The sequence below is a fragment of the Salmo trutta genome, chromosome 6 (assembly GCF_901001165.1).
Source record: "Salmo trutta chromosome 6, fSalTru1.1, whole genome shotgun sequence".
NCBI classification, from domain to species: domain Eukaryota; kingdom Metazoa; phylum Chordata; class Actinopteri; order Salmoniformes; family Salmonidae; genus Salmo; species Salmo trutta.
In genome coordinates this window covers 48,525,024-48,549,596 of record NC_042962.1, presented here as the reverse complement: position 1 = coordinate 48,549,596, position 24,573 = coordinate 48,525,024, and the positions used below count along the sequence as shown (strand labels likewise).

Sequence of the window (24,573 nt, the reverse complement as noted above, 5' to 3'; positions counted from 1 at the left end):
ATTGCACAACCTTATTGATTAAATATGTTGTGTATTTTTAGAGAAAAAAACTGATCAGAAGACAGAAATCAAGAGGTCATCTTTATGTGAACATCGTAACCCCAAAACTGACTTAGTGCTCCTTTCCACGTCAATTCCAATTATACGCAGTCTACAGCCTGTCTACTACTGCCACGTACGGAATTATTATAAAAGCAGTCTGAGTATTATAGCAATACACCACAGATAGCTATCCACATTGAGATTGTGGCGGCATACAAATATTAGTATCACTTATTCTTTAAAACCATTAATGACCGGTAAAGACAATGAGCGCAGCTACAGATGAGAATAATTAGACAACTTCCAAAACATAAACCAATCTTTGACTGATCTGTGATTTGCGGAGGCGCAAGTTTGCTTTGTATTCATTATCAGCAAGGTAATCGGCAATCAGTTTGACAGTAAATATAAAGTAAGTATATTTAAAGTGTGTCAGTATAAGTATGTTGTTCCATAGGATATTGTGTGAAATTTGAAACTTTTCACTCACCACAATCCAAAAAGGATTTGAAGGTCAGTTGCCCCTCATAACAAATGTACTTCTGACAATCCCTGTACTTCACGCCTACAGCCTGCATCCTTGATGACAAGAAAAAAAGTTAATTTAAATTGCATTAACACAAATATGCCAAAATTACAAGAGAGCAGTGCTCTGTTTAGAGTAAAACACACGTGTTGCATCGACCTGCCTGGCGCTAAATACTGTCTACTAACAGCTCTCTTTTCACAGTAAAACGCACATGTCTTACCGACCAAATTGGAACTAAAAATTGTCTAGCTCTAAAGTTCAGAGTAAAACACAGGTGTTGCACCGACCAAACTGCAGATAAAAACCGTCAACCGGTAACAGCTCTAAAGTTCAGAGTAAAATGCACGTGTCGCACCGACCAAATTGCGGCTAAAAATCGTCAACCGGTAACAGCTCTAAAGTTCAGAGTAAAATGCACGTGTCACATCGACCAAACTGCAGCTAAAAACTGTCTAAAAGCTCTAAATTGAGTTAAACACACATGTAGCACAGACCAACTGCCGCTAACTGTCTGCTAACAGCTCGCTTTTCAGAGTAAAACACATGTTGCACTGACTAACCTGCTGGCAGTAGTCAGTAAAGTCCGCTAGCTACTGATAATAGCTAATACTGCTCTGTTGAACATTTAAAGCAGGTGATGCACCGATGATAAGTGATATAACTTAATGTTACTGTAGCTAGCTAGCTAATTAGCTCTAGCTAGATGCTCACATTAGCATCTGACTATGCAAATCGTGCAGTAACAGTAAGCCTACACTACAATGCTAGCTAGCTGTAATGTTGCTCAACATTTTCAATTTGTACACAAAGTTAACCAATAACAGTGAACGTAAATGGAATTCTAATTAAGTTTAGAAATGAAGAAATTCTGTGGTTCTGTGAATGACTTCTGATGTTCGGCGGATCCTCGCTCTCGATCTGTCCACTCTTTCCATTCGCGAGACACTTGCAAATGGACAGTGGCGGCAAAATCTAAATTTAACCAACATTAGTGGGCGTGGTCATGCTGTTTTACTCCAATAGAATTGAATCTGTATTTTTGCTCCCTCTAGCGGCCGCTGGTAATAATTACACTCTAAAATTATTTAATTTGACTATTCGAGAGGAAAATAACTTTAACTCCGGAAAAAACACTCTGCAGGTTTTTATTGTGTGCATACCTCGAGTAACAAGCGCTTGAGTATGAAGCAAAATCAATCAACCTATGTGTCAGGGAACCTACATAAGCTGTCTTAAAGTGGGACTATTAGGACTTTAGGATTTCCTCCCTCCAGTCAATAAATATGTGTACGTCCTACTATAATGGTGGCTTTAAATGGGAATGGCACTGCCCTGGCTGCCTTAACTCAGGAGCTTCTAGCTGTGTAGATTAGAAGCAGCAAATGAGGGGAGATGGAATACTTTCTGCAGCTGTGGAGCCTTTGAAAAAGGACTATACCTTATATGACCAGTGGCTAATCAGTGTGCAGCTCCCAGGGCAGAGGTCAGAGATGTATGCCCACTTTGAAACACAATAGGCTGCGATATGCATGTGTTCAGCAGAGAGAGAGAGTGAGAGTGTTTGGTTGTGTATGCACGAAAAGATATGTGCGGCCGTCCGTGTGAATGTGTTTGTGTGTGAACCAGAGAGATTTTCCGATTATACTCGTTATCGTTTTGATTGTTCTGTGATTAGTCGAAGTATTTTGACACAGGTGCTTTTGCGTATGATATGCACGTATTCGACTACATCATATTTACTTTGAGACATTGACAGGCCCACAAGAGAAAATGGAGACATTCTTAACGTGAGCTATAATAGTAAAAAAAGAAAAACATAACAAATTATGTTTTCAAGGTTTCCTGATTCAGGGCTAAATCCTAACTGGAGAAATGCGTGTGTAGCTCAGACGTTCGTGTAAATCATGCATTGATGTCAATGGGAGCTTGGCACGGAAATTCAAGTTACTTACTTGGATCTCCAGGGAGGAACTCAGCCATCACTGTCTACCCAGCTTCTAGTGGACTAATGAAAGAAATACCAAAAGATTGTTTTTCGTTGGTATTTTCCCTTAACATTATGCATCAATTTCCCTAAAAGACACAGGTCCCTGACAGTCTATGCAGTGGTGAAAACGGGGCAACAAAGAGTAGTCATGCTATGTTGTAGCAATATGTATCCATTCATTGACCCTTGACATTGAATAAGGAGATGTGAGAACATACGGTCACAATTTGTATGTATTTTCGATGTTTATGGCTACCACTTTTCAAGTTTTGAAACTAATACCCAGCGCCACACAATTCTTTGCATTCCTGCCTCACATTTACGTGTTTGCTGGGACATCCTCATCTTTTGTTATTGTGCGGCCATTCGGAGGTCGCAACTACTTCTTCAGAAGGTTCCAATTCACCAAGAGTCGAGGAAAGGTCTGCGTTCCCCTCTAGCTGTAATCACGCAGCAGCACTCAAGTAAAATTGCACATTTAAAATGGCACATTATTCCACATATTTTCCCCAATTGACTAATCATTGAAAGCTCTGCATATGGTATTGGAATCATTAAGGGCGTTCGTTAGCTCACTGCGCTGTTGATCTCTAAAGCTAGAGTATTTGCCTGCTGGCATGCATGGGAGATTACACACATTCTTTGGCGGTGGTGATCTCGGCTGTAGGGGAAGAGAGAGCAGGGAGCGCTTGCACCAGAGCCCCTTAGTGTTCGGGCTGGTTGGCTGGATGGACAGGGGGATGGGGAAGAAGACAGAAGGAAGGAGAGAGAGGGGAGTGATCTTGGGTCATGCTGAATAGAGCAGTGGGAGGAGGTGTGGTTTAGTTGTACATGAGGTTATATGATTATAATATATGACACACACACACACACACACACACACACACACACACACACACACACACACACACACACACACACACACACACACACTTACACACACACACACACGGGCCACTCGCACACACATAAAGTTATAGCTGAAGGAAAACGTTACAGTACTTAACTTACACTAATAAAACTTTACAGTAATAAACCATTCTGTGATTGAATTTGTCAGTAGAAAAATAGGGCCAATGTGTTTTTGATTGAATTGAACCCATGTTGTCTTCCTGGCCTGACTGGGGTAATGTCTACAACCTCTCCTTAACAGTCACATTTGCTTGATACCAGAGTTGTTTTGGTTCTATACTGTATACGTTATGTAACAATGATGTCATCTATACCCTCAACCTCAAGGGCTGAACTCAGTTACCCTAATGCACACATTCTTATGTCGTTACAGTTTTAAGTTCGTGCTACCCAAATGTCTTCAAAATAATCTAGCTCATATGACCCCCCTCCACTTGATTAGCAAGCAAGTATGTTGGTCACGAGCTGGAGCATGTGTGTTGTCACAGTCCCACATATTTGCAAATTAGAATAGTACATTGGATGCACACCATCCCCTGAAACACTAAATATTTTGTAATTGTTGATTAGATCAGTGGTAGTTACCTCACCTGCTTCACCGTGGTTATTTTGCAGTGAATATCGTCTCTCCCTGACAGCCATGCTCGAGATGAGATGAAGGCTCACAATTGATGTGCTAGGATAGTTAGGCATGTTTTTGCTTCTTCCTGAATGTTTATGATATATGATCGTCCTCATTAGCCCCCCAGTTGTCTTCTGATAACTTGACTTTTGCTAGGTGACGTATCAGAATGTTTCCCCGGGCTATTTTCTCTCAGCCAGCGAGACGGATGGACCACGGCAGGTGGAGGGGTCCATCAATCCTTTGTCTCTGACAGGCCAACCAGAGTTTAGCTAGCCCAGCGGCGCTGTAATTACAAGCAGATGTTAGCCTTGGTGTGGTTCCAGCGCTACACGAGTAATCCATTACCCCGTTAGAGTCAACGGGACTTGTAAAACAAAAACATAAAGAGTAAAAACAATGAGGTAAAAAGGAACATTCCTTTGCTGCAATCTCTTAACACATCTCCCTCTTTTAAACAAAAATATTTTTTCCTGGGCCATGTTATCAGGCGGTATCCCTATGCAAAATTGGGATTGGGAGGCCTATTTGGGATTTGGATGTTTCGTCCTCAGATGTGCGATGTGGTATCCTCATCTGAGAGGGTTGGAGAGCCGACCGTCATTTTCAAAGGGAACAGATGTTGCTGTTAGTTACATGTGCGGACCGAGTGCATTTTCCTCCATTGAGATTTTTTTTTTTGTATTAATGGAGCCCAAGGGCCCAAGGGCCTGTCCTCTCTCTGTGGTGTGGATATGTTTGTGTTGGGTTGTTTTAAGGTTTGTTTTTACATGAATTGGATTCTATTTAATAATACCACATAGAATACACGCGCAGTAACAATGGATTTAGAAACTTAGAGGGGCGAGAGTTGATGACAGGGACGTCAGCTGTCACTGATTTCATCCGTTCACGATCACATTCGCATGGGGTTGTTGTTATAATATAAGAAATCCTCAAATGAGGTCTGTAGCATACTGGTCAGTGGTGCAAGAAAGGTTGAGCAAAAGTTCACTAGACAATATGAGGTGGTTGTCTTATTGTATGATGTATACAGCTCCTTTAATACTCTGTATAACGAGTGATAGCCTACGGTACCTTTTAGCATAAGAAACCATCACGTTGTTTAAAATGTTCCTGTAGATGGATCAAATTGGTTCATTTGCAAGGTTTGGATTCTCATTCTAAAGTTTGACTTCACATGATTCTGTACAGGCATATGCATATGAAACCACTTGAAAGGGACCAGAGCGGTGCCAATAACCTATTATTGTCCTGGCATAAGCGAGGTTACGCATCGGCCCGCTGCAGTGGAGGCTGCTGAGGGGAGGACGGCTCATAATAATGTCTGGAACGGAGCGAATGGAATGGCATCAAACCTTGTGTTTGATGTATTTGATACCGTTCCACCTATTCCGCTCCAGCCATTACAATGAGCCCACCCTCCCCAATTAAGGTGCCACCAACCTCCTGTGGCCCACTAATTCATCTGACTGGTGAATTGCTCAGTTAGGTTCAGAGCATGCTGCATTGTTTGTTTGCTGTGGTTTAATGGGTGATGTGGTGATCTTTTGTCCTGCAACCAACACTATGGACATGTGTTGTCAATACAGTCATATCAGAGGATTCCTATTCAAGTCAACATTCTTTTTATACACTCTCTCACCCATTGAAATAGAATGACTAGAATGGTCGTTCAAGTCAACAATTCCGGCGGCCATATTGAGTGTACCTCTATTTCTATGCTCTCACCTATAGGCTTTGACTGTGTGTTGATCCCTAGATTGACATCCTACACCTCAGTTCTGGGCCCAGGTTCTTCTGGTCCTTTGGATCAGATGAATGTGTTCTCAATTAAAGCAGTAGGTTTGTACCCGCCAGGGTCTTAATAGAATGAATCTAATAGATTGAGAGGAACATGTTGTCTTTGGCAGAGTGCCAACCAGGGCTATTGTGTCTTCCCAACTTGAAATTCACTGATTTTCATGCAGACGGCGTGTTATGAAAATCACCATGAAATGTTCGATTGTATGATGTAGCTGAAGTTACTGTGCAGTTTGCTACTGCTGATGGTTGCTGAGTTGTTGAAGATTATTTTAGGTCATTGCATTTAGCTGAGAAATGAGAGAGCGGATGGAACATTCCAGTTGGTCCTGTAATATGAAAACATGCTCATTGATTCAACTGATGATGCACTTTCTTTACTACGTGTCCATTCAGTGAGGTCAGTAGCGTGTGCAAGTTTAGCGATTGAGCATTCGTTCGAGGGTTGCCATGGTGATGTTTTCTGCATATCCCGGAACACTTGAGGCTCTGTGTATACGTTGCCATGGAAACAAACATATTCTTTTGCTTCAATTTGTGCAATTTGTCCTCGCTCATTGAACAGATTTAAAAAGGCGCATACGCCCACCTTATTAGCCCGAGCCATCCCAAAGCTATTTGGAAAAGGGCTGCCCTGACAAACAGTAACACTCCCACACAATACATCACATAGGTATCTTGGAGAGAACAAAACCTATAGGTTGAATATTGTCATGAGTCAATAGATTTTTTTTCAGCTCGGAATTGAGAGTCTGGAATAGCCATGATTAGATTAAGATGTTGATCCTCCCTCTATACATTCTATACTTTGTTTAACGAACTGTCAGTCTGCCTTAAGGTATTATTGTAGACGTGTCCTTCCTGTAAATCACAGTACATTAATAGCCTACCCTACATGACAGTCATTGGTATGCTACAGTTAACCTTTCATCTTGCGAGACCTTCACACTTTTCAAAGAAATTGAATTACATAAGCCAAATTGTTAAGTGATGTGATTAGTCACAGCAGCATGGCAACCTGAATAAGATTATAGTTAGATAACAGGAAGTGTTTTCAAGCACATCATCTGATGATTGGTTGAATAGAGATGTTCAAAGCAAATGGAATTACTCGATTGCAGTACACAACCGTTTTACAATTCTATTCTCATCCCGCTATTGAAACAAGCTCAAACATGATTGACGCCTATGACAATGCGCTACTGAAAGGCAAGGTAAGAGTCAACTTGCATACAGTAAGCTTATTATTTCAGCTCAATGCAATTGGCAAGGAAGTTGAATTGATTTCCTGGTTTCACTGGGAAATCAAATGGAATTGATGTGTTGAGGACAACTCATTCTGAGTGACAATCTGTACTAGTCCTATTTGCAGTATCTCTGGCCATGAGGTCTACCTGTGTAAAGGGGTAAACATGTTTTCAGGCGCAGAGTGGATATGCTAATATGTGAGTAGTGGAAAAAGAGATGTTTAAAACACACTAAGAGTGTGGTGGGAGGCAGCCTGGTCGGACCCTGTCTTTCGGTAATGAGAAGGCCATGTGTGGAGGACAGTGTGGGCCCCAGAGCTCGGGGGTGGAGCAGGAGTTGAGATGGTTAACAGGTTTGGGAGATGTAGTTCCTAGTCAACTGTAGTCCTTAGCCAAGTGTGAAAACAGCGATTATGAAACACAAACTGACCAATTTTGATTGGTTCTCTGGCAAAGGTTTACAGTACGTACAGCGGAGAGGATAACATTGGACAAGATCATTTTTCTTAAGGGAGCAGCCATAGTAGATATTTGACCCCTTTAATTCACCCAGTCTCTGACAAGCATGTTGAATTGTTTTGTAACAAATTGTGTACACAAAGCACTGTCAAAGTCAACTGGCTTTCCTGTTTACTGTATTGTAAATGTGCTCACAGAGACTAGAGTTAGAGTCTGAAGAGAACTACCAAGTGGTGAGGAGGGAGCAGCATTTCTGAGGTACCAGCGTTCCATAGCCATTCCATACATGATCCATAGATGGACTCGGGGGAATTGGAGCTCAGCCATCGCATTCAGCCCCCCTGCCAAGTCTAACAGCTCAGGAGAGTAGCAGCCCCTGCTTTTCCAGCTGTCCCCCCTGTCCCCCCCTGTCCCCCCCCCCCTTCAACCGCAGAGTCCCCCTTCCCTTCACCCCTTACGGCTGTGTGTGTGCAACCAGTGGAGGGGACTGGAACGGAACGAGCTCCCTGCCACCACCAGTGGGGTGGGGAACTCACAACAACACTGCTGTGGTTTCATCCACACAGGGCTAGACGCTAACGACTAACTGTTGGAGCGAGTGCATCTGGCTGTTCCTCTGCATGCTCTTTAGCTAGGAAGTATCAGGGCGGGTGAGATGCCTCTGTCCTCTTAGTACAGCTGTGTGGTTCTTCTATTTCCACCTCCTTGTTTTTCACTGTTCTGGTAGATGATGCTGTTGTTCCTCTCTGCTGGCTGGGGCGTTTTGGAAGCACAAGGTGGGTATTGTTGTACCTTTAAGCAGGAGTGAATTCAAAGTTGTTGCACAAAACTAGGCTTGCGTAAGAACAAATTACAAGCTAAATGAAGTTCTATGACGTACTAAAGCCAGTTCAAGGAGGACTCTGTGTGTGTGTGTGTGTGTGTGTGTGTGTGTGTGTGTGTGTGTGTGTGTGTGTGTGTGTGTGTGTGTGTGTGTGTGTGTGTGTGTGTGTGTGTGTGTGTGTGTGTGTGTGTGTGTGTCAGATTTAAGACTTGTGGGCCAGCTAGTGATCACTCTGCAGAGCTGCCTCCAGAACAAGATTCATGATGAAAAATGCTGACCTGCTCTGATCTCTGGCTAATACATCAGTACTCTATCTCTGTCCTCTCTCTTCACCAGCTTGTAGGGATGACAGTGGGGAATGTAGAACCATAGACCCAGGGATTGAGGTGATTTATGAGTTCATCATGAAGCTCTTTTTGAGTTGACTGCTAGTCAAGCCATCCACTCTCGTTCCTCCCTTTTCCCTAACCTGCCATATACAATACTGTCCGCTCCGCTATGTATATATACTGTATATACAGTGGGCTCCAAAATTACTGGCACCCCTGACTGGCAATGCACAAACAATACTTAAAAAAATATAAACAATATAATTTTAGAGATAAACTCAAAATACCAACATGTGAAAAATACTGTACTTTATTAATGTTTCAATGGAACCCAACAAAATCATTTATTGATTTAATTAAAAAGCAATGTCCTCCAAATCAAGGTTTCACAATTAATGGCACCCTTAAATATTATTGTAAATAACATATACCAAAATTAAACCAGGAATTAAATTCCACTTATTTAAGTTTATCTAAGTGTTAAGGAACTATATTGAGCCATAACATCACTTCTTTTTTCACTAGGGTATAAAAATGAGGTAACACGCATGCAATATCCCTTTGTCATCCAACACCATGAAGAAAAGAAAAGAACTGGCAGTTCAAAAGGGACAGATGGTCGTAGACCTTCATAAATCTGGTAACGGCTACAAGAAGATCCACAAACGATTGAATATATGACTGAGCACTGTCAGTGCAATTGTAAAAAAAATCAAAAGATATGGAACAGTTGAAAACCTCACAGGTAGAGGACACAAATGCATTTTGCCCCACAGGATAGGGAGGAGGATCGTGAGAGAAGCAACACATTCCCCAAGAATCACCGTGAAAGAATTGCAGGCCACCTCCACAACCACAGGCTCTTTGGAAGGGTCGCCAGAAGAAAGCCCTTAATGACCCCAAGACACAGACGCAAGCGCTTGGAGTTTGCCAAACGTCATTTAAATTATGATTGGAAGAAGGTGCTCTGGTCAGATGAGACCAAAATTGAACGTTTTGGTCAGATACAGCATTGGCATGTTTGGCGTCAAAACAGAGATGCATACAAGGAGAGGCACCTCATACCCACGGTGAAATATGGTGGTGGGTCATTGATGTTTTGGGGCTGTTTTAATTCCAGAGGTCCAGGGGCACTGGTTAAGATTGATGGCATAATGAATTCCACCAAGTATCAGGCAATTTTGGCTGACAACCTAGTTGCCTCTGCCAGAAGGCTGGGTCTTGGCCATATGTGGACTTTAAAACAAGACAATGACCCAAAACATACCTCAAGATCCACACAGAAATAGTTTTGTGACAACAAAATCAATGTTCTGCCATGGTCATCTCAGTCGCCGGACCTCAATCCAATCGAAAACCTGTGGGCTGAGTTGAAGAGGGCAGTTGATAAGCGCAAACCCAAGAATGTGAAGGATCTTGAAAGGATCTGCATAGAGGAATGGTCCAAAATACCTCCAAATGTGTTCCTTAACCTTGTCAAACATTACAGGAAAAGACTCAATGCTGTTATCCTTGCCAGAGGTGGTGGCACTAAGTACTAAATGAGGAGTGCCAATAATTATGAAACCTTGATTTTGGTGAAATGTATTTTGTATTAAATAATTGTATGATTTTGGTGGGTTCCATTGAAACATGAATAAAGTACAGTATTTCTGACGTTGGTATTTTGAGTTTATCTCTATAATTCTATTGTTTATATTTTTTTAAGTATTGTTTGTGCATTGCCAGCCAGGGGTGCCAGTAATTTTAGGGCCCACTGTATATACCGAGTGGCATAGCGGTCTAAGGCACTGCATCTCAGTGCTAGAGGCGTCACTAAATAAAATAAAATCAAAGTTTATTTGTCACGTGCGCCGAAAACAACAGGTGTAGACCTTACAGTGAAATGCTTGCTTACAGGCTCTAACCAATAGTGCAAAAAAGGTATTAGGTAAAGAAATAAAACAACAGTAAAAAGACAGGCTATATACAGTAGCGAGGCTATAAAAGCAGCGAGGCTACATACAGACACCGGTTAGTCAGGCTGATTGAGGTAGTATGTACATGTAGATATGGTTAAAGTGACTATGCATATATGATGAACAGAGAGTAGCAATAGTGTAAAAGAGGGGTTGGTGGGTGGTGGGTGGGACACAATGCAGATAGCCCGGTTAGCCAATGTGCAGGAGCACTACAGACACCCCGTGATTGGGAGTCCAATAGGGCGGCGCACAATTGGCCCAGCGTCGTCCTGGTTTGGCCGGTGTAGGCCGTCGTTGTAAACGAGAATTTGTTCTTAACTGACTTGCCTAGTTAAATAAAGGTTACACATATAGTTTGGGTATAATGTGTATATTTATGTTGTATACACATATTGAGACCTAGGTCTCATTATGTCGTCCCTGTTAAAATAAAGGTAAAAAAACAAAAACAAAACAAATGCTGAGCCTAAACATCCATCAGCTTTACTGACCTGGGTTTGTCTTTCAAGTTAAGGAGTGCGCCTTTAGGACTTATTGCTCAGGCATAAAATGCTTTGGGTTGAGCTGTAGAGGTTTGAATCTAAGGACAATCTGACCCGATACTGTAGCATCTGTTTGTGACGATAGTCGAGACTTGTCCATACCTTTCAAGGTGTTGCAACTTTACGAACAACCAGCATTCGATCATTATGGGCATCACGGTCAATTGTAGTGATTCCAGACCCATTCTTCGAACAGAAAATCTGACAACACGGTCAGGTTATGGTGACGGTATCAGCGATGAAAGTGGTAAGAGTGGAGGTAGTCTTAGGGGCTATAACCAACTCTCAAGCTAGCTATTTTAAATAAGAACAGCGGATGCTAGCCACTAGCTCCGGTAGCTAACAAATGTTCCTCTGCCGAGTGACAGAATAAAAATCTCTCCCCAGGGTGACTTCACCTGGAACAGCCTGTCAGGGCGGAGTGTACGGCTGACGCCGACGGCCATCCAGAGCCTTTCAGAGCTGGAGCGAACCTGGCTACAGGAGGTGGCCTTCAACAGGCTCCATCAAAACTATGACCTGGGCTGTCAGATCACCATCCCCAAAGGTAAAGAATCGAGGTGTTTTTGTGTGTGTGTGTGTGTGTGTGTGTGTGTGTGTGTGTGTAAATGTCCGTCTGTCTGTTTTCCTTTCTAGTCCGTCCATCCGCCTGTCCGTCTGTCTGTTCATGTGGCTAGTCAGTCTGTCCCTGTGCCAATGCTACAAGCATTTTCACAAACATATGCCATCAACATCCACCTTGGACCTCTCCGAGACCAACATCAAACTGTCTAGCAGACAACCGTGAACTTCCCCTCCAGAGTGTGTTTGGGGAAGCTGTAAGCACTTATGATTTGAGATGTAAACCTCAGTACACATGTTTTCCTATAGAGTACATCTAGAAGACTCAGGTTTGAACTTCCTGTCTTATGCAGTGTCAGTAAGACACTTACGCATGAAGATGTGTAGCCCTTTCCACTCAGTACCATACTCTGTTCTAAGTCATGCTCTGTGGAGAGCTGTATATTAGCCAGGGCGTGCATTCCAGTCAAAAGTTCTACCTCTCCCCCGGATGATTTAATGCGTTTGTCTGTGTTCCTTATGAATTCCAGAACCCCTCAGGCATGTGTTACTGAGATATTTCAGCACACTGACTGTGGGTTTTGTTTATCTTGCGCCTGGGGTTGGGTTAGCCGGTGTTTCGCTGAGGCCCGGAGATCCTTGAAAAAAATAGAGAAAAGAAAAGCAAATGGCTCGTTGGATCGTTTCACGAGTCGTTGGAGTGGGGAAGAGAGAGAGGACTGGAGATTCCTGGGATTGCTGTCCAACTTTGCCGAGTCAACTGACAAGAATCCAAACCATTTCCTCTCTCTCTCTCTCTCTCTCTCTCTCTCTCTCATACACCTTCCTCTCTCTTTCTTTCTGTCACACACATACTGTCTCACGCTCCCTTTCTGTCATAGCATCTCTGTCTCATACCCCCCCGCTGTCTTTCTCCCGCTCCCTTTCTATTCTTCACTCTTGTTCTCTCATACTCTGTCTTTAGATATTCCATAACGATCTGTAGATATGTCTGTAGATATGTACCTGTTCCAAGAACAGATTTGACTGAGTCAATGGGGAAAAAAACAATCCTTGTTAAGATTATAAACCAATCATTAAAGAGCATACCCACGGGGCACAGATCTCAATTTAACATCTATTCCACATTGGTTCAATGTAATTTCATTGAAATGACGTGGAAACAACGTTGATTCAACCAGTGTGTGCCCAGTTAATAACATCTCGACTGTTTTGAAGACAGATCAATCGACTGTTCGATTAGAGGTGCTCTGGCTATAGACACAGTTTTGAGGTATTTCTCCAATAAGAGTTCCAACCGCTGGTCCAAGCTGCCGGAGGTTTCCTGTGCATTAATCAAAGTTCTTGCTCGGAGTCATGGATCTTGTTGACAGCTGACAAAACACTTCTTTCCCTGCCTCATAACGATTCAGTCCTTTTCAAACTGAAACTCGTATTTGGATCCACACTAATTCAAAGCATGATGGGAAATTGTCCAAATAGTCCACAGCTGGTAATATATTTTCTTGTTAATTAAGTGGTGTGCTGTAACCTTGATATAATAGTATAATAATATGCTATAAAATATATTTTACATTCTCTACTTTTCTCAGGGTTAAGTTTCACTTCCAGGATTGAGCTCAGGTGAACTGGAGCCCTGATTCCTTATTATAAAGTGGGTGGTTTGAGCCCTGAATGCTGATTGGCTGATTCCTTAATAATCCCTCTTCACAGGAAAGCCTGAGGATCAAGAGGAAATGAGAATGTTCTATGTTTCTTTCCTCTTGATCCTCTATTGATGAAACCACTGGACCAGAGGCTGGAGACACTCATATGTCATCTTTATCGCTGCAGTGTTCTGATAACCAATGCTCTTTGAAGCCACTGACTTGATCATCTCCAAAATGGCCGACATACATGCTAATGGAAAAAGATCACCTAATGTGACAGCAGGTCATTGTGTGGATTGTTATCAGTGTGTACAGATAACTGACAGTTTTCATTATTTTCTTTATTTTTCTCTCTCAGATGGCCAGAAAAGGAAGAAGTCGCTGAGGAGGAAGTTGGACTCTTTGGCGAAAGAGAAAAATAAAGATAAAGGTATATTGATGTGAAGCCCTCAACATGGTTATCACTAGTTACCACATTCACAATATCATAAACCCTGCCCATTTCTTCAATTTATCTTGTTAAAATGTTATTTTAAACTTCACCTTAACCACACTGCTAACCTTATACCCAACCCTAACTTTAAATTAACCAAAAGCAATTTATTTTTTCAATTTTTCTTTATATAGCCAATTTTGACTTTGTGGCTTTGGTAACTAGTGGAAACCCCTCAACATGGTATTTTATGGAAAGACTAAGTGCTTTGTACTGTACATTTTCCTGCTGTGACAAACTGGTCAAATGAATATAACAGATCTCTAGGCTATGCAAGCAGCATCCTCCTTGGTAATGCAATTAACACTGTTTAACAAGGCGGACATTGAAAGTGGTCCCTTCACTATTGGTGCTTCAAAATGGACTAAGGAGGCATAAGGATAGTGGAAATATTGGAAAGATAAGGATTGGGTGTCTTTTCAGATGCAAACTAGAACCAGGGGTTAGGGGGGAACGCTCTAGTTTACATTTTTTCTTTGGGTTTTTCTTTTTTCTTTTTATGTTGTCACTTACATTTATGAAGACGCTTTCCCAGTCCTGAACATTTCGTTTCCAGAGAAAACAGGACCTTGTCAGTCCCCAGCCCTACACTCATAGAAGAAAGGGTTCCAAAAGGGTTCTTCGGCTGTTCTCATAGGAGAACCCTTTTTGGTTCCAAGTAGAACTCTTTTTTGTTCTGGGTAGAACCCTTTTGGGTTCCATGTAGAACCCACTGTGGAAAGGGTACTACATGGAACCCAAAAGGCGTTTTGCCCCAGAACCAAAAATGGTTCTTCAAAGGGTTCTCCTATGGGGACAGCTGAAGAACCCTTTAAGGTTCTAGATAGCACCTTTTTTTTTTAAATGTAGCCGCAGCCGCAGGTGAATAGCAGAGTGGCTATGAAAACACAGACATATTTACTAGGGGAGGAGGAGGGATATATTTAGCAAAGTGGAACGACTCCTTGTAAGGGGACTGGGCTGAAATACAGCCACTGTGCCTGCATCATAGACGGCATATTTGGCAATGTGCTGACTACAGATCTGATGCAAGGTAACTCTCCAATAGAGATGGAGGTAAAAACCACTCCAAGTGTCTTCCACATTTGCTCACAAGCTGTGGGGAACTTTCTTTGCAATCAGTTTATTCAATGGAAACATGCATGTATTTCAGGTTCTCTTTGATGCTAGTGGGCAACGGTAACTTCAACGTCAGCTCTGCCCGTTGTATACAGTACCAGTCTGAAGTTTGGACACACCTACTCATTCAAGTGTTTTTCTTTATTTTGTACTATTTTCTACATTGTAGAATAATAATGAAGACATCAAAACTATGAAATAACACATATGGAATTATGTAGTAACCAAAAAAGTGTTAAACAAATCAAAATATATGTTATATATAGTAGCCACCCTTTGCGTTGATGACAGCTTTGCACACTCTTGGGATTCTCTCAACCAGCTTCAACTGGAATGCTTTTCCAACAGTCCCACATATGCTGAGCTCTTGTTGGCTGCTTTTCCTTCACTCTGCGGTCCAACTCATCCCAAACCATCTCAGTTGGGTTGAGGTCGGGTGATTGTGGAGGCCAGGTCATCTGATGCAACACTCCATCACTGTCCTTCTTGGTCAAATAGCCCTTACACAGCCTGGAGGTGTGTTGGGTCATTGTCCTGTTGAAAAACAAATGATTGTCCCACTAAGCGCAAACCAGATGGGATGGTGTATCGCTGCAGAATGCTCTGGTGGCCATGCTGATTAAGTGTGCCTTGGATTCTAAATAAATCATTGACAGTGTCACCAGCAAAGCACCCCCACACCATCACACCTCCTCCTCCATGCTTCACGGTGGAAACTACACATGCTGAGGTCATCCGTTCACTTACTCTACATCTCACAAAGACACGGCGATTGGTACCAAAAATCTCAAATTTGGACTCATCAGACCAAAAGACAGATTTCAACCGGTCAAATCCCAGCTAGCAATGAAGAAGCGGCCTAGAAGCGGCCCTCTTTCGAGGGGCCCGAACTGATTGAATCGGCCCGGAATCGGGTGTCGGACTCGACCGTCTACTGGAATTCAGCCGACTTTGCAGGCATCTTACCAGAATCACCCAGAAGCGGCCCGATGCAATTGTGCGTTGCCTCATGGGTCTCCCAGTCGCGGCCGGCACAGGTCTCAAACCAGCATCTGTAGCAACGCAGTTTGTACTATGATGCAGTGTCATAGACCTCTGCTCCACTCGGGAGGCTCCAGCCACAAAGTTTTTAATGCTAATCAATTGCCTTGCACAAAGTACCAAAAATATACTAAAATACTACACAGGACTCTTAAAGAATGTAATTTAAATGTTAATTGTATTTTTTGATCACAGAAACAATGAGAAAATATGGAAAAATAAATAATGAAATGTTAATTATGTAAAGCAGCCCGTGTAATCATCTGCCAGAGAGTAGCCTCAATTGGCCTGAGCCCCAAGTAATACATTTGGGCCAGATAACTCACACCGGAATCGGCCCGAGCTCAATCCCCGCATCCTAGCCACAAGTAATACTGCCGAAGGCGGCCCAGAATCATGCCACCTGACGTTGGCCAAGTCTGACTCTCAGCCGAGTCCCCCGACTTTCAGCCGGAATCGGCCCAGATCCACTGTGCTAGCTGGGATGTCTATTGCTCGTGTTTCTTGGCCCAAGCAAGTTTCTTCTTCTTATTGGTGTCCTTTAGTAGTGGTTTCTTTGCATCAATTCGACCATGAAGGCCTGATTCACCCAGTCTCCTCTGAAAAGTTGATTTTGAGACGTGTCTGTTACTTGAACTCTGTGAAGCATTTATTCTGAGGCTGGTAACTCTAATGAACTTATACTCTGCAGCAGATGTAACTCTGGGTCTTCCTTTCCTGTGGCGGTCCTACGAGAGCCAGTTACATCATAGCGCTTGATGGTTTTTGCAACTGCGCTTGAAGAAACTTTCAAAGTTCTCGACATTTTCCGGATTGACTGACCTTCATGTCTTAAAGTAAATGGACTGTCATTTCTCTTTGATTATTTGAGCTGTTCTTGCCATAATATGGACTTGGTCGTTTACCAAATAGGGCTATCTTCTGTATACCACCCCTACTTTTATTTTATTTTTATTTCACCTTTATTTAACCAGCGAGGCTAGTTGAGAACATGTTCTCATTTACAACTACGATCTGGCCGTCACAACACAAGTGATTGGCTCAAACGCACTAAGAAGGAAAGAAATTCCACAAATGTACTTTTAACAAGGCACACCTGTTAATCAAAAGGCATTCCAGGTGACTACCTCATGAATCTGGTTGAGAGAATGCCAAGAGTGTGCAAAGCTGTCATCAAGGCAAAGTGTGGCTACTTATATGTATAACATATATTTTGATTTGTTTAACACTGTTTTGGTTACTACATGATTCCATATGTTTTATTTCATAGTTTTGATGTCTTCACTATTATTCTACAATGTAGAAAACATAAAAAATAAAGAAAAACCCTTGAATGAGTAGGTGTGTCCAAACGTTTGACTGGTACTGTATGTAAATAATTAATCACAGCAGCAGTCCCATTCTCAGTTTCTCATGTCATGTAAACTCACTGTGGGAGAGGTCGGTGGTCGATGAAACATTCCCGTGAGGTACTGGGTTAGAAACATAGTGGCTGTGAACATGCAGGCTGCCAAATGCTTTGTCATTAGGGTGTGTGTGTATGTATTTGTGTGCAAATGCATGCATGTGTGTGTGTGTGTTTAAGTAAACATTGTCAAAGTGTGTGGTTGTAGAGAGAGTGGGCTGCGTCACCTAGCATATATGGTTGTTTAGTACATGATGACTCGCTCACTCTCCCTCCCTGCTTCCCTCCCTCCCTCTCTCTCCCTCCCCCTCTCTCCCTCCCCCTCTCTCTCTCTCACTCTCCCTGCTTCCATCCCTCTTTCTCCCTCCCTCTCTCTCCCTGCTTCCTTCTATCCCCCTCTCTCCCTCTCCCCTCTCTATCTCCCTGCTTCCCTCCCTCCCTCCATCCCTCTCTCTCCCTCCCCCTCTCTCCTTCCCCCCTCTCTCTCACTCTCTCTGCTTCCATCCCTCTTTCTCCCTTCCTCCCCCTCTCTCTCCCTGCTTCCTTCCATCCCTCTCTCTCCCTCTCCCCTCTCTCTCTCCCTGCTTCCCTCCATCCCTCTCTCTCCCCCTCTCTCTATCCCAGCTGTCCTGTGTTGTCTCAAAGCTCTGGCTCAGTCTGTCACCAGAGTGGGACATATGTGATGATGTGGCATGTGCTGTGGTCCACTAGGTTGATGTGATTCCATACTGGCCTCTGGGGCAGCCTCTCTCTCAGCTGTTTAGACAACCATAGTAAATTAACTTTCTTACATTTGGGTACACACTGCATCATACTCACTCCTGAGAGGGATCTGTTTATAATGTAGCCTTCTACCACTGCGCTGCAAAAACAGAATGTGTTCAGGGACTGAAACAGAAGTCTGTCTGGGTGATGGCTTTGTCTTGTGATTGGGTGGACCTTGGGTTTGTGCGGCTCGGAAGATAGATTGTCAGCCAATGTCAACAACGGTTTACACATTGAACCTAAAATGGCTTAACATTTACTGTATTCTCTCGGTTCTGGTTTGGAGACGCACTTGCTCTAAAGGTTGTAACAGTAGTTGATTTTAGTGTGCTCATTTTGAGTACGCAAACTAAAAGAGTTTAGTTTCTCTCCTAGACAGAGAATGAGAACAGGCCTAGAGTAGTGCCAGATCACACGGACGGTGTTAATTGAGTTTACGAGACTGAAGTGAGCCTGTTCTAAAAATGACTTGTAGCTGTGCAGGCTTTATTGTTCACTGGGATCAAAGACCACCTGGCTAATGTGGTGGGTTTACGTGCAAGTCTTAAACTGACGTACTGTTAAGAAATGGTTCCTTGTTGACTTATTTATGGAAAAATATAGGCTGGATGAGACGTTTTATGAGATTTAGTTTAATCTGTTTTATTCGTAGCATGTGCAGTAATCTCTTTTTGGCGTGTTCATCGAAACACAGATGGTATCTTGAAATGTTTAATTGGAGATTTGTTTCATGTTGATAATCCTGAGCTGCGATAATCGAACTCTGTAAACAGCTATTTTTCTTTTAGCTTAATCCCTTCTCTTTCCATTGTGTAAATTGAATTTCAATGAATCCCTTCTCTTTCTGTAGTGTGAATTGAATTTCTGTTAATCCCTTCTCTTTCCATTGTGTGAACTGAATTTCCATGAATCTCTTCTCTTTCTGTTGTGTGAATTGAATTTCCATGAATTCCTTCTCTTTCCATTGTGTGAATTGAATTTCCGTTAATCCCTTCTCTTTCTGTTGTGTGAATTGAATTTCTCTCTTTTTTTCTCCCTTGTCTTCCTTCCCTTCCTCTCTATCACTCTGTCTCAGACATGTCAAATCAAATCAAATGTATTTATATGGCCCTTCTTACATCAGCTGATATCTCAAAGTGCTGTACAGAAACCCAGCCTAAAACCCCAAACAGCAAGCAATGCAGGTGTAGAAGCACGGTGGCTAGGAAAAACTCCCTAGAAAGGCCAAAACCTAGGAAGAAATCTAGAGAGGAACCAGGCTATGAGGGGTGGCCAGTCCTCTTCTGGCTGTGCCGGGTGGAGATTATAACAGCACGTGGCCAAGATGTTCAAATGTTCATAAATGACCAGCATGGTCAAATAATAATAATCATAGTAGCTGTCGAGGGTGCAACAAGTCAGTAACACAAGAGTAAGTGTCAGTTGGCTTTTTCATAGCCGATCTTTGAGACTATCTCTACCGCTCCTGCTGTCTCTAGAGAGTTGAAAACAGCAGGTCTGGGACAGGTAGCACGTCCGGTGAACAGGTCAGGGTTCCAGCAGGTCTGGGACAGCAGGTCTGGGACAGGTAGCACGTCCGGTGAACAGGTCAGGGTTCCATAGCCGCAGGCAGAACAGTTGGAACTGGAGCAGCAGCACGGCCAGGTGGACTGGGGACAGCAAGGAGTCATCAAGCCAGGTAGTCCTGAGGCATGGTCCTAGGGCTCAGGTCCTCAGAGAGAGAGAAAGAGAGAATTAGAGAGAGCATATTTAAATTCACACAGGACACCGGAAAAGACGAGAAATACTCCAGATGTAACAGACTGACCCTAGCCCCCGACACATAAACTACTGCAGCATAAATACTGGAGGCTGAGACAGGAGGGATCAGGAGATACTGTGGCCCCATCCGATGAAACCCCCGGACAGGGCCAAACAGGTAGGATATAACCCCACCCACTTTGCCAAAGCACAGCCCCCACACCACTGGAGGGATATCTCCAACCACCAACTTACCATCCCGAGACAAGGCAGAGTATAGCCCACAAAGATCTCCGCCACGGCACAACCCAAGGGGGGGCGCCAACCCAGACAGGAAGACCACGTCAGTGACTCAACCCACTCAAGTGACGCACCCCTCCCAGGGATGGCATGGAAGAATACCAGTAAGCCAGTGACTCAGCCCCTGTAATAGGGGTAGAGGCAGAGAATCCCAGTGGAGAGAGGGGAAACCGGCCAGGCAGAGACAGCAAAGGCGGCTCGTTGCTCCAGCCTTTCCGTTCACCTTCAAACCCCTGGGCCAGACTACACTTAATCATAGGACATACTGAAGAGATGTGTCTTCAGTAAAGACTTAAAGGTTGAGACTGAGTCTGCGTCTCTCACATGGGTAGGCAGACTATTCCATAAAAATTGAGCTCTATAGGAGAAAGCCCTGCCTCCAGCTGTTTGCTTAGAAATTCTAGGGACAATTAGGAGGCCCGCGTCTTGTGACCGTAGCGTACGTGTAGGTATGTACGGCAGGACCAAATTGGAAAGATAGGTAGGAGCAAGCCCATGTAATGCTTTGTAGGTTAGCAGTAAAACCTTGAAATCAGCCCTTGCCTTAACAGGAAGCCAGTGTAGGGAGGCTAGGACTGGAGCAATATGATCCAATTTTTTGGTTCTAGTCAGGATTCTAGCGGCTGTATTTAGCACTAACTGAAGTTTATTTAGTGCTTTATCCAGGTAGCCGGAAAGTAGAGCATTGCAGTAGTCCAACCTAGAAGTAACAAAGGCATGGATACATTTTTCTGCATCATTTTTGGACAGAAAGTTTCTGATTTTTGCAATGTTACGTAGATGGAAAAAAGCTGTCGTTGAAACAGTCTTGATATGTTCTTCAAAAGAGAGATCAGGGTCCAGAGTAACGCCGAGGTCCTTCACAGTTAACCATCCAGATTAATTGTCAGATTCAACAGAAGATCTCTTTGTTTCTTGGGACCTAGAACAAGCATCTCTGTTTTGTCCGAGTTTAAAAGTAGAAAGTTTGCAGCCATCCACTTCCTTATGTCTGAGACACAGGCTTCTAGCGAGGGCAATTTTGGGGCTTCACCATGTTTCATTGAAATGTACAGCTGTGTGTCATCCGCATAGCAGTGAAATTTAACATTATGTTTTCGAATGACATCCCCAAGAGGTAAAATATATAGTGAAAACAATAGTGGTCCTAAAACGGAACCTTGAGGAACACCGGAATTTACAGTTGATTTGTCAGAGGACAAACCATTCACAGAGACAAACTGATATCTTTCCGACAGATAAGATCTAAACCAGGCCAGAACTTGTCCATGTAGAGCAATTTGGGTTTCCAATCTCTCCAAAAGAATGTGGTGATCGATGGTATCAAAAGCAGCACTAAGATCTAGGAGCACGAGGACAGATGCAGAGCCTCGGTCTGACGTCATTAAAAGGTAATTTACCACCTTCACAAGTGCAGTCTCGGTGCTATGATGGGGTCTAAAACCAGACTGAAGCGTTTCGTATACATTGTTTGTCTTCAGGAAGGCAGTGAGTTGCTGCGCAACAGCTTTTTCTAAAATTTTTGAGAGGAATGGATAGTTTTTTATAATTTCTGGGTCAAGATTTGTTTATGTTCAACATAGGAGGGCCAAGCACAGAAAGCAGCTCTTCAGTAGTTTAGTTGGAATAGGGTCCAGTATGCAGCTTGAAGGTTTAGAAGCCATGATTATTTTCATCATTGTGTCAAGAGATATAGTACTAAAACACTTTAGTGTCTCTCTTGATCCTAGGTCCTGGCAGAGTTGTGCATACTCAGGACAACGGAGCTTTGGAGGAATACGCAGATTTAAAGAGGAGTCCGTAATTTGCTTTCTAATGATCATGATCTTTTCCTCAAAGAAGTTCATGAATTCATTACTGCTGAAGTGAAAGCCATCCTCTCTTGGGGAATGCTCCTTTTTAGTTAGCTTTGCAACAGTATCAAAAATAAATTTCGGATTGTTCTTATTTTCCTCAATTAAGTTGGAAAAATAGGTTGATCGAGCAGCAGTGAGGGCTCTTCGATACTGCACAGTACTGTCTTTCCAAGCTAGTCGGAAGACTTCCAGTTAGGCGCCATTTCCGTTCCAATTTTCTGGAAGCTTGCTTCAGAGCTCGTGTATTTTCTGTATACCAGGGAGCTAGTTTCTTATGACAAATGTTTTTAGTTTTTAGGGGTGCAACTGCATCTAGGGTATTGCGCAAGGTTAAATTGAGTTCCTCAGTTAGGTGGTTAACAGATTTTTGTCCTCTGACGTCCTTGGGCAGGCAGAGGGAGTCTGGAAGGGCATCAAGGAATCTTTGGGTTGTCTGAGAATTTATAGCACGACTTTTAATGCTCCTTGGTTGAGGTCTGAGCAGATTATTTGTTGCGATTGCAAACGTAATAAAATGGTGATCCGATAGTCCAGGATTATGAGGAAAAACATTAAGATCCACAACATTTATTCCATGGGACAAAACTAGGTCCAGAGTATGACTGTGGCAGTGAGTAGGTCCAGAGACATGTTGGACAAAACCCACTGAGTCGATGATGGCTCCGAAAGCCTTTTGGAGTGGGTCTGTGGACTTTTCCATGTGAATATTAAAGTCACCAAAAATTGGAATATTATCTGCGATGACTACAAGGTCCGATAGGAATTCAGGGAACTCAGTGAGGAACGCTGCATATGGCCCAGGAGGCCTGTAAACAGTAGCTATAAAAAGTGATTGAGTAGGCTGCATAGATTTCATGACTAGAAGCTCAAAAGACGAAAACGTCGTTGTTGTTTTTTTTTTGTAAATTGAAATTTGCTATCGTAAATGTTAGCAACACCTCCGCCTTTGCGGGATGCGCGGGGGATATGGTCACTAGTGTAACCAGGGGGTGAGGCCTCATTTAACACAGTAAATTCATCAGGCTTAAGCCATGTTTCAGTCAGGCCAATCACATCAAGATTATGATCAGTGATTAGTTCATTGACTATAACTGCCTTTGAAGTGAGGGATCTAACATTAAGTAGCCCTATTTTGAGATGTGAGGTATCACAATCTCTGTCAATAATGGCAGGGATGGAGGAGGTCTTTATACTAGTGAGATTGCTAAGGCGAACACCACCATCTTTCATTTTGCCCAACCTAGGTCGAGGCACAGACACGGTCTCAATGGGGATGTGCCAGTCATGTCAGTCATGTCTCTTGCGTTGTCTCTTAGTCACTATGATAACAATACATTGTTAATATTGTTTTTATATATCGGGAGCTTGGGACTATAAGATTCTATCTGCAAAAAGATGATTCTGAGATAATTGGCTTTAAAGTTCCAAACCCTCATTGGTGTCAGCAATTTGTATCTTATATTCTTTTGAACTTAACACGAATTGGGATATTTAGAGTACTATATACTGTAGGTAGAGAACATTGACCAGAACAAGGCTATGTCAATAACAACATTTTGACAAAAATGCAGGTTCTACCTGGAACCAAAAAAGGTTCTTCAAATGGTTGTGCTATGAGGACAGCCGAACAAACCTTTTAGGTTCTAGATTGCACTTTTTTTTCTAAGAGTGTACTGTCAGGGACCTGTGTCTGTTAGGGGAATTGATACATCATGTTAAAGAAAAATACCACCCATCTTTCATTAGTCTACTGTTGTTTTTCATTAGTCCACTAGAAGCCAGGTAGACGGTGATGGCTGAGTTCCTCACTGGAGATCCAAGTACGTAACTTGAATTTCCGTGCCAAGCTCCCATTGACATCAATGCATGATTTACACGAACGTCTGAGCTACACACGCATTTCTCCAGTTAGGATTTGGCCCTGAATCAGGAAACCTTAAAACATAATTTGTTATGTTTTTTTCTCTCACTGTTATAGCTCACGTTAAGAATGTCTCCTTGTGGGCCTGTCAATGTCTCAAAGTAAATATGATGTAGTCGAATACGTGGATACGTGCGCAAAAACACCTGCGTCCAAATATTCAATGACTAATCACAGAACAATCAAAACAGTAACGATCATAATCTAAAGATCTCTATCGTTCACACACAAACACATTCACACGGAGGGCGGCACACATCTTTCATGCATACACGACCAAACCCACACACTCTCTCTCTCTCTCTCTCTCTCTCTCTCTCTCTCTCTCCTCTCTGAGAATATGGTATTTACATTCCTCTCCCTCCCCTTCCAGAATCTCTCTCTCTCTCTCTCTCTCTCTCTCTCTCTCTCTCTCTCTCTCTCTCTCTCTCTCTCTCTCTCTCTCTCTCTCTCTCTCTCTCTCTCTC

The 24,573-nt window shown here is 42.9% G+C and overlaps 1 protein-coding gene across 1 annotated transcript in view; it reads left to right on the top strand.

Annotated features, from left to right (window-relative positions):
• Positions 1-24,573, top strand: part of LOC115196085 (rho GTPase-activating protein 6) — a 94,138-nt gene that overhangs the window by 58,185 nt on the left and 11,380 nt on the right. Inside the window, exons 2-3 of the mRNA XM_029756615.1 lie at positions 11,644-11,803; positions 13,825-13,896. Coding sequence (XP_029612475.1) covers positions 11,644-11,803; positions 13,825-13,896 — 232 coding nt within the window. The remainder of the gene's footprint in view (positions 1-11,643; positions 11,804-13,824; positions 13,897-24,573) is intronic.